At 45.0% G+C, this 11,103-nt stretch overlaps 1 protein-coding gene across 5 annotated transcripts in view; it reads left to right on the forward strand.

Annotated features, from left to right (window-relative positions):
* Window positions 1-9,401, forward strand: part of klhl17 (kelch-like family member 17) — a 34,166-nt gene extending 24,765 nt beyond the window's left edge. For all 5 annotated transcript variants that reach the window (XM_071371753.1, XM_071371754.1, XM_071371755.1 and 2 more), the window contains 5 exons: window positions 754-921; window positions 1,071-1,159; window positions 4,929-5,002; window positions 5,349-5,530; window positions 6,407-9,401. In XM_071371753.1, coding sequence (XP_071227854.1) covers window positions 754-921; window positions 1,071-1,159; window positions 4,929-5,002; window positions 5,349-5,530; window positions 6,407-6,635 — 742 coding nt within the window. In that variant the 3' untranslated portion in view covers window positions 6,636-9,401. The remainder of the gene's footprint in view (window positions 1-753; window positions 922-1,070; window positions 1,160-4,928; window positions 5,003-5,348; window positions 5,531-6,406) is intronic.
* The last annotated feature ends 1,702 nt before the right edge of the window (window positions 9,402-11,103 follow it).

The raw sequence follows: 11,103 nt of genomic DNA on the forward strand, positions 1-11,103 counted from the left end.
TTGAGATGAGATTAAAGGAAGAAACCTAAAGCGTAACTTGGTCCCTTATTCACCCCATCTTATTCTATATGATGAAAAAGCCAAACTGATCCTTGATCAGCACTTCTATTCTGATACCCTTTGTGAATATGTGCCCAGACCCTAGCGACAGAGCCCATCCTCTTATGGTTAGGCCAATCATAAGAGGATGGGCAACTTTGATGGGGGTGGGGCCACCAAAAAACAGAACTCATCATGAGGGGCCACAGTGGCTCGTGGGTCTGTGTATCACATCCATATACCCTCCCCCCACCTTGCGAGCAAAACATTTGAGTGGCCCATCTTGTGACAGTGAAGAGAAAGCTATTTAGCAATTTCATAACTAATTTCATGCAATTCTACTCAATTTGCAAGGGGGTGGAGAGAGAAATGTGCAGTTTTACAGCTAATTTCCTGCAATTCTACACATTTTCCCATAGGGTGGAGCAAATGTTAGCTGTTTTTAATATGATGACTGATGATCAATGGGCCCCACCCTGGTCGGTTATTCGACCATGCTTACTAGAAGTTTAGATAGCTAGACTAACTCTAAAACATGTTTAGCTGACATGGGCTAATTGAGTGACTGCTGATGCACAGCCAATTTTCACAGACAGTATTATATTATTCTAACTCTCAACAGTAAGTTGAGAGTCTGACTGATCCGCGGGCCACCAGTGGCCCACACCTGGCTTCGATACCCTTCTCTTTCTGATATACTCTGGTCTCCCTCAGGTATGACGGCACCTCAGATTTGGCCACCGTGGAGTCCTACGACCCTGTCACCAACTCCTGGCAGCCTGAGGTTTCAATGGGGACGCGGCGGAGCTGTTTGGGCGTGGCAGTGTTGCACGGCCTCCTGTACGCCGCCGGTGGTTACGACGGAGCTTCCTGTCTCAACAGGTACATAAAGAAATATATAGATAATTATAAGCCATGTGTTCAAAATGCTGGACTACTTTTGAGCTTTGGCACAACAGATTTTGACTGTCACGGATGCAAATACTGAGATGACATTTGTATATAATGAATGCCCCCCTCCACCCCAACAGTGCAGAGCGGTACGACCCTCTCACCAGTACCTGGACCTCCATCTCTGCCATGAGCACCCGAAGGAGATACGTCCGTGTGGCCACTCTAGGTGAGCAAGTGTTGTCCACCTCTTGTGTGATTATGTAATCTATTGAGAAAGGATATACTTACTGTATGTTAGCTTAGAGCAGGGATGGGCAACTGGTGTGCCGTCCTGCTTTTGTAGGGCCGCTGATAATTGTTTGGGGGGGAACTCAGTCGGGGTCTCAATTTACTGTTGACAGTTAGAATAATCAAATCAAAATCAAACTTTATTTGCCATATGCGCCGAATACAACAAGTGTAGACTTTACCGTGAAATGCTTACTTGCAAGCCCTTAACCCACAGTGCAGTTCAAAAAGAAGAAAATATTTACCAAGTAGGCTAAAATAAGTGTGCAGGGGTACAGGCTAGTTGAAGTAATCTGTACATGTAGGTGCGGGCGAAGTGACTATGCATAGGTAACAAACAAACAGCGAGTAGCAGCAGTGTACAAGAGGGGGGGGTCAATGTAAATTGTCTGGTGGCGATTTTTATTAATTGTTCAGCAGTCTAATGGCTTGGTGGTAGAAGCTGTTGAGGAGCCTTTTGGTCCAAGACTTGGCGCTCCGTTACTGCTTGCCGTGCAGTAGCAGAGAAAAGTCTATAACTTGGGTGACTGGAGTCTCTGACAATGTTATGTGCTTTCCTCTGACACCGCCTATTATATAGGTCCTGGATGGCAGGAAGCTTAGCCCCAGTGATGTACTGGGCCGTTCGCACTACCCTCTGTAGCGCCTTACGGTAAGTTGCCATACCAGGCGGTGATGCAACCGGTCAGGATGCTCTCGTTGGTGCAGCTGTAGAACCTTTTGAGGATCTGGGGGCCCATGCCAAATCTTTTCAGTCTCGTGAGGGGGAAAAGGTATTGTCGTGCCCTCTTCACAACTGTCTTGGTATGTTTGAACCATGAACTTGAACCTCTCGACCCGCTCCACTACAGCCCCGTCGATGTTAATGGGGGCCTGTTCGGCACGCCTTCTCCTGTAGTCCACGATCAGCTCCTTTGTCTTGCTCACATTGAGGGAGAGGTTGTTGTCCTGGCACCACACTGCCAGTTCTCTGACCTCCTCCCTATAAGCAGTCTCATCGTTGTCGGTGATCAGGTCTACCACTGTTGTCGTCAGCAAACCTAATGATTGTGTTGGAGTCGTGTTTGGCCACGCAGTCGTGGGTAAACAGGGAATACAGGAGGGGACTAAGTACACACCCCTGAGGGGCCCCAGTGTTAAGGATCAGCGTGGCAGACGTATTGTTGCCTACTCTTACCACCTGGGGGCGGCCCGTCAGGAAATCCAGATCCAGTTGCAGAGGGAGGTGTTTAGTCCCAGGGTCCTTAGCTTAGTGATGAACTTTGAGGGCACTATGGTGAACGCTGAGCTGTAGTCGATGAACAGCATTCTCACATCAGTGTTCCATTTGTCCAGGTGGGAAAGGGCAGTGTGGCGTGCGATTGAGATTGTATCATCTGTTGGGGTGGTATGCGAATTGGAGTGGGTCTAGGGTGTCCGGGAGGATGCTGTTGATGTGAGCCATGACCAGCCTTTCAAAGCACTTCATGGCTACCGAAGTGAGTGCCACGGGGCGGTAATCATTTAGGTAGGTTACCTTGGCACAGGGACTATGGTGGTCTACTTGAAACGTAGGTATTACAGACTCGGTCAGGGAGAGGTTGAAATTGTCAGTGAAGACACTTGACAGTTGGTCCGCGCATGCTTTTAGTACACGTCCTGGTAATCCGTCTGGCCCAGCGGCTTTGTGAATGTTGACCTGTTTAACCTTTCTGGCTCAGACGTTCCGCTAGAAACCCACCTCGACAACATCCGGTGAAATTGCAGAGCGCCAAAATACAGAAATAGTCATAATAAGCAATCATAAAAAATACAAGTGTTATGCTTAAAGATTAACTTCTTGTTAATCCAGCCGCTTTGTCAGATTTCAAAAAGGCTTTACGGCGAAAGCATACCATGCGATTATCTGAGGACAGCGCCCTGCTTACAAAAGCATACAAACATTTTACAACCAAGTAAAGGAATTACAAAAGTCAGAAATTAAAAATGTAAATTAATCACTTACCTTTGAAGATCTTCATATGGTTGCAGTCACAAGAGTCCCAGCTACACAATAAATGTTTGTTTTGTTCGATAAAGTCCCTCTTTATATCCCAAAACTCAGTTTTGTTGGCACGTTTTGTTCAGTAATCCACTGTCTCAAAGGCGGTCAAAACATGCAGACGAATACATCCTAATAGTACCGGTAAAGTTTGTCGAAACATGTCAAATTATGTTTATAATTAATCATCAGGTTGTCAATTGTCTAAATAATCAATAATATTTAAACTGGACACTAGCGTATTCAATAGAAAGGAAAAACAACGAAGGGCGCGCACTCGGTCACGCGCACAAACCAGCTCTGCATTCTTCCTCAGTCCACTGGCAGAAAGGTCTCATTCTTTCATAAAAGGCATTTAGCTTGTCTGCTAGGCTCGCTTCACTGGGCAGCTCGCGTCTGGGTTTCTCTTTGTAGTCCGTAATAGTTTTCAAGCCCTGCCACATCCGACGAGCGTCAGAGCCGGTGTAGTAGGATTCAATCTTAATCGTGTATTGATGCTTTGCTTGTTTGTCTGAGGGCATAGCGGGATTTCTTATAAGCGTCCGGATTAGTCTCCCGCTCTTTGAAAGCGGCAGCTCTAGCCTTTAGCTCGATGCGGATGTTGCCTGTAATCCATGGCTTCTGGTTGGGATATGTACGTACAGTCACTGTGGGGACGACGTCATCGATGATTTTTGCTTGTAAGCAGGAATCAGGAGGATAGAATTGTGGCCAGATTTGCCAAATGGAGGGCGGGGGAGAGCTTTGTATGCATCTCTGTGTGTGGAGTAAAGGTGGTCTAGGATTTTTTTTTTTGTTGTTGCACATGTGACATGCTGGTAAAAATTCTGGGTGAGCATTTTCTTCTTTGCTTATAGCCTTATAGAGTTGTTTGAGAGCGGTCTTAGTGATAGCTTCGCTTTGTGGTGGTAAATAGACGGCTACGAATAATACAGATGAGAACTCTCTTGGTAGATAGTGTGGTCGACAACTTATCATCAGGTTCTCTACCTCAGGCGAGCAATACCTTGAGACTTCTTTAATATTAGACATCAATGGAATATACATGGTGCAATTTTAAAATGTGCTTGTGCATCAGCAGCTCTTGTGTTATGTCAATAACTGACAGTCATTCAATTAGCCCATTTCGGCTAACATTTTTAGCTAACTATCTAAACTTTCTGCTAAACTTGTAGTAATCATGGTCGAATTACTGACCGAGTGCCCCCCCATTGATCAAATTATGTCATGTTAAAAACTGCAAACATTTGTCTCCGCCCCATGGCAAAATGAGTCGAATTGAAGGAAATTATGTCTTAAACTTCTCTTTGCTGTCTAGAGGCGACCGCTAAAATGTTTTGCAACGAGGTGGGGAGGGCCCCCCAACTAAATTTCGCTTAGGGGCCCCAAAAGGCTAGGGCTGGGTCTGACTGCATGTGTGGGTATGGATGTGGGTACACAGACCCACGAGCCACTGCGGCCCCTCATGATGAGTTCCAATTTTTTGTGGCCCCCACCCCCATCAAATATGCCCATCCCTGGTCTACTACTCACTTCCTAGTAAATATGGGCCACATCAAACTTATTTTATTTTTGCGACCTGATATGTAGAGTTTTGAGCTTATTGTCACAGCATTCTCTCACTCTTTTGCGCTCTTTTTCGCTCCCTCCCTCTTTCATTCTCTCCCCCATCTCTCTCTCTCTCTAGATGGCAGTCTGTATGCAGTAGGAGGATATGACAGCTCCTCACACCTAGCAACAGTGGAAAAATATGAACCACAGGTAATAAACAAAAAAACAGACAGATCTCTATCAATATGCACATTAAGACATAGGGCCAGTTTCCTGGACCCAGATTAAGGCTATAGAAGAATCTCAGTAGCCTGGTGGAACGAATTTGATTGCTGCGTTCACCATTCTGTTAAATAGAATGGTGAACATAGTGATCAGGCTTATTCCACCAGGCTATATTTAAAGTCCATGAGTAGGCTTAATCTGGTTAAAATCAGACCATGAAGCTGAACTTCTGCCCTGATCAAAAAGGAGAAGCTAAGTTTTGAGTTCAACCTCAACCAGCACCGATAAGTTGCTCAAAACTGACCAACAACCCTCTGATTGGTCGGAACAGAGTAACGCGTGGACAGCCATCGCCAACATGCTGAGTCGACGCAGCAGTGCCGGGGTGGCCGTGCTGGAGGGCATGCTCTATGTCGCCGGGGGCAACGATGGCACCAGCTGCCTAAACTCGGTGGAGCGATTCAATCCCAAGACCAACGCCTGGGAGGGCGTGGCGCCCATGAACATCCGCAGGTGGGCACCGCCAGCCGTGTCACAATTACTACCAACCACCTGTAGCTATAACTGCATAGTCAATGCATGCATAGAGCCTTCTCGCTCCTCATAAATGGCTGGTGTCAGGTTTTCATTCCTTCATTCCAGCCCTTACTCAGCAAATTATCTGAGTTTCTGGAGGAACCGGCATACACAATGGGCCTCAGAGACCAGGATTTGAAGATTCAAATTAAATTAGTTTCTCACTCACACACAAACATACACACATGCACACAATGGGAGATTTGAGCAGGGAACCTGACAACAGTGGACGCTCCCGGCCCTATAAATAAACCATTGCTGTAATCAGTAGTATGGCTCATATTTATCTAGAGCCTGATCTGGTCTCAGCAGAGTCATATTCAATAGGAACCAAATGGAAGCAAAGGAGGGACCTACCTTAGTTTGTACAGAAGAAACACCTTTTTTCGCTTTCCGTTACAAAACATTTTGTTGTGTTGTGCACTAATGAATATGCCCCAGTCCTCCATTTACACTGCAGTGAGCTCAGTCTTTAGCAACAGGCTAGTCAGGGAAGTCATTCTGGTTTTATTTTCTGCCTAGTAGTTAATTGATCAGTTAATGTTAATGAATGGCCACCAACTGGCTTAAAATACTATTTGAGTTCATTTGAAACACTGTGCTTGATTGAGCTTGCCTGTTGCAATGGAACCAATAGGGGAAAAAGCGGGTGGCCATCCTATCACCTCTGACCACAGAACAATTCTACATGTTGGATCACTGTCTGTCGACACCCAGCAGGTGATCGCTAACACACCTGCTGCTTTTAGCCCTTAGTCTTTGTGGTGTGCCTGAGCTATTACTGAGTCTGCACGTTGTCCTGTCCTCCCGCAGGAGTACCCACGACCTGGTGGCTATGGACGGCTGGCTGTACGCGGTGGGCGGCAACGACGGCAGCTCCAGCCTCAACTCCATTGAGAAGTACAACCCGCGCAGCAACAAGTGGGTGGCGGCCTCCTGCATGTTCACGCGGCGCAGCAGTGTGGGGGTGGCCGTCCTAGAGCTGCTCAACTTCCCGCCGCCTTCGTCGCCCACGCTCTCTGTGTCTTCCACCAGCCTTTGACACGGGGCTAAGCTCTGGCTGACCTCAGCCTCAACCTCGGCCTCGGTTGCCACTGCACAGCCAGGCCCCAGCAAGAGACGCAACTGCTCTGTGTGAAGAGGAGGGAGTGAGAGGATGCATATACTTGAATCAGGTAGCGAGAGGGAGAGTGGAGAAAATGGCTTGAGTGGGAGGGGTACAGTTTGAGGGAGAAGAGGTGATGGGAAGAGCGAGTGAGAGGAAGAGTGAAAGATGGAGAGAGAAACGCATAGAGGGTGCTGCTGGATCTGGTCTCTTTCCCTGAAGTCTCACTGTATTACCGTAAAGATACCAGCTTCTAGTCTATTGAAGAATACAGGAGAGTTTTCCTCAGATAAAGAGGTTGGAAAAAAACACCATTTGCAATCCAGCGCTTGAAATACCGTCTCTGAACCGAGACACATACACATGTATGTATGTATGTATGTATGTATGTATGTATGTATGTATGTATGTATGTATGTATGTATGTATGTATGATTTTAACTTAGGAATGTAGCTATCGACTGGTTCTGCCATGCATGTTTACTGACATTGTGTCCTGGCAGGCAGGGATAAAAATGAGTAGTGCAGCTGTATGTCACACTAGGTGGCGTTAACAGGCAATGTTGTTTACCGTCCTACCCTACGGACGAGCCTTGTGTAATAGAGTGATGTTGCCCCTAGACATTTTCCAGCATTTCCCCCTTAAATGGTTAAGGTTAGTATTGAGGAGGGGAAGCTGATCCTAGATCTGTACCTAAGGAAAACTTCAACCAACCAACCAGCTGGAGAAGAAGAAAAAAAGAATGTAGCTATTGATTCGAGATCTATCATTACTCGAAACTGTAAATTAGTTTCATTCCTATATAAGAACAGATAATATGATGTTGAATTATTTATTAAATGTAAAAAAAAAATATATATATATATATATATATATATATAGCTAATATATTCCGACAATTTCAAAGATGCTTTGTGAAAAGCAAATGGACCACTGCTACGACTCGAGTGCCGTATTATTTTTATTTTGTTGTGTTAACGTCGTGCATATCATTGATGGAAGTGTGTCAGAGAGGATGTTAAAAGTGGGAAGTTGTTCAGTTTGAGCGTTGAGTATATCAGAGTGAAGGATTGATAAGGATTTCTTAAACTGATGAAGATATCAGGGCCCGTATTCATAAAGTGTCTCAGGGTAGGAATGCCGATCTAGGTTCCCCCTTATTCATAATGATTTAAAAGGCAAAACTGATCCTAGATCAGCATTCCTACTCTGAGACACTTTTGGAAGACGGGCAGAGGTCAACTGAAATATCTGTATTATTTGTAAAGGACAACAGTTAAAAGAAAGAGGTTTATTTTGTTCATGCAGTGTTTATTCTTTTGTTGGTTCGTACCTTGACTGAAAATGTTAAATATTTTTCAAAAGTAGCCTTGTCACTGCCACATGTAACCGATGTCATTAGTAGTTATGGCAACTGATGTCCAATACTGTTGTATGGAAGGCTATGGTATGCAAGCTTGCTTGTCCGCTAAGCTAATTAGAAGACCCCAATCCATTGTATAGATCATTATCATTCATAAACACATAGTGGCATCACGATTATGACAGCTTTGAAATGGCTAAAGAGCAGAAGGTTCAAGTAATGTGTAGGCAAATTAACACAACACTAATCTTAATACTTCACACTAGCTGCGGTAATGTCAATGTGGAAACATTTATGGTGCTGTCATTTTGTGTTACTTACTTATCGTTTTGTACTTTCCCTCATAATACCTCTTCCTGTATTGTTGGAAAGGATCCAAACTTACCACAGCAATGTTTACGTAGTAAACGTGTGACAACATGTAGTATAACTCTAAGCTCTAACGATACTCTGGAACACGTCTATCAGATAATACCATTCTTTGGAAGTTCCACAAAATGGCACACCTCAAAGCAAAGGCTGATTGGTTAAGGAAATGAAGCTGTTTCTACATACTCAATACTGAAACTTTACCTGAGGTTAAAGAGCTGTGTCAGCCAAAGGTACAATAGACCACAACAGGTCCTAATTTTAGTTTTTGACTCGTCACGGTTAACTAGGTTCAATAAATAGGCTATGTAGCGCAGTGTGATCAAATGTAAAACTTCTGAGAAGTTATTTATTTTCCTTTTTTCAAAGGATTTTGTTGATCTGGTTTTGTTTTTACCGAAAAAAAACCCCATTAACGGTTAGTTCTTGCAGGTTATTATCTCCAGTAATGGTGAAGTGTTTTGTCCCCAAATCGCAAAAGTGGTTGCAGTGATGTCTTCTGTGACGTCATGGTCAGGTTGTATACAGATTGTTTTAAGAGGTCTTTTAAGCGACCAGAAAAATACTTATTTAGCTGGTTGTAATCTGGTATCTTACCAGGCGTCTCTACAACCAGAAAACCTATTTACAACCAGAAAATGACGCCATTAAAACGTTCCATGCCAGATTCTACACGGTGGGTTCGTGTGAGTTCATAATATACCATGAGTGAAATCTCCACACAAGAACTTGCCCTCCATTTCGTTGAATTAAATGTAAATAAGGAATTACCCAAAATCTCGGATTGAATGCATTGTCAATGTGACTGTAGCTTTTTTAGTTAACACATTATTGTTCAATGTGACGTGCATAGTTTGTTTATAATATGTTATATTTATCGAGAAAATGTATGGAGAAACGTTGCACTATTGTGAAATGGAGCAATACACTGTATAGAAAATAAATAAAGATGCTTTCAGGTGTGAGGACACAGGTTGTTTATGGAGTGTATTTTGAACATAGCATCTTGTGAGAAATTGTTTGAAATATGTATTTAACGTCTTTCCCCCCAAAAAGACTACTTTTCAATGTCTTTTCAACATTTTGTGTTCATAGGATAAGTTCAGTTGAAGGTTGCATTGCTAACAGCGTGTGTGTTTGTGTGTGTTGCTATGCCCACTACGGTATCGTTTAGTATCGTCCCAGCATGCTCTCCTTTCACACTGATCTGAGTGGACAGCTGAGCACTCTCACTTTACCCCTCATGACCTCAGTCACATAGTATGCACACCTGTGGCTGCTTTTGCGTGTGCACACAGAGTACACGCACACAAACCTCTAAACACACACACACACTCTCAACATCTACTCAATACACAAGGGCCTCCCGGGTGGCGCAGTTAGCACTGCGATGCAGTGCCCTAGACCACTGCGCCACCCGAGTCTCTGGGTTCGCGCCCAGGCTCTGTCGCAGCCGGCCGCGACCGGGAGGTCCGTGGGGCGACGCACAATTGGGCTAGCGTCGTCCGGGTTAGGGAGGGTTTGGCCGGTAGGGATATCCTTGTCTCATCGCGCTCCAGCGACTCCTGTGGCGGGCCGGGCGCAGTGCGCGCTAACCAAGGGGGCCAGGTACACGATGTTTCCTCCGACACATTGGTGCGGCTGGCTTCCGGGTTGGAGGCGCGCTGTGTTAAGAAGCAGTGCGGCTTGGTTTGGGTTGTGCTTCGGAGGACGCATGGCTTTCGACCTTCGTCTCTCCCGAGCCCGTACGGGAGTTGTAGCGATGAGACAAGATAGTAATTACTAGCGATTGGATACCACAAAAAGGGGGGAGAAAATGGGATAAAATTTTAAAAAATATATTTAAAAAAAACATCTACTCAATACACTAACACAGACATTGCAGTGAGTATTAATGGTAAAACTTACTGTTAGCCATTAGAAAGAACTGGTACACTGCAACGTGTCAGAATTCTGTTAATGCGGTTTCTGCTGTAAAGAGTCAAATGGAAGCCTATTCATGTCTCTTGGGGGCATATAAAGTGGACAGTTTTAAAGGGTTAAATGATGTGTCTGCAGTCTGCACAAGTCAATTGCCCTCTGTCCCCCGTGGTCCTGTGGGTGTTAATGAGTTTACAGCCTGGCGCACACTCGCAGGCACCGCTATGTAGCCAGTCACACAGTGGAGTAGAGACAGAGACCGTACCCTACCCACCTTTTACCCAGCCCCCTGTCACTGTCACCCACATTCAAATTTCAATCAATCAAATGTATTTATAAAGCCCTTTTTACATCAGCAGATGTCACAAAGCACTATAGAGAAACCCAGCCTAAAACCCCAAACAATACAGATGTAGATGTACGGTGGCTAGGAAAAACTCCCTAGAAAGGCAGGAACCTACAAAGAAACCTAGAGAGGAAAGGCCAGATCGTTCTTCAAGATATTAAAACGTTCATAGATGACCAGCAGGGTCAAATAATAATCAGTGGGTGTAGAGTGTGCAACAGGTCAGTACCACAGGAGTAAATGTCAGTTGGCATTTCATTGACGAGCATTTAGGGGTCGAGACAGCAGGTGTGGTAAAAAGAGTCGAAAAACTGCAGGTCCGGGACAAGGTAGCACGTTCCGTGAACAGGTCAGGGTTCCCTAGCCACAGGCAGAACAGTTGAAACTGGAGCAGCAGCACAACCGG

The sequence above is a fragment of the Salvelinus alpinus genome, chromosome 28 (assembly GCF_045679555.1).
Source record: "Salvelinus alpinus chromosome 28, SLU_Salpinus.1, whole genome shotgun sequence".
NCBI lineage: Eukaryota > Metazoa > Chordata > Actinopteri > Salmoniformes > Salmonidae > Salvelinus > Salvelinus alpinus.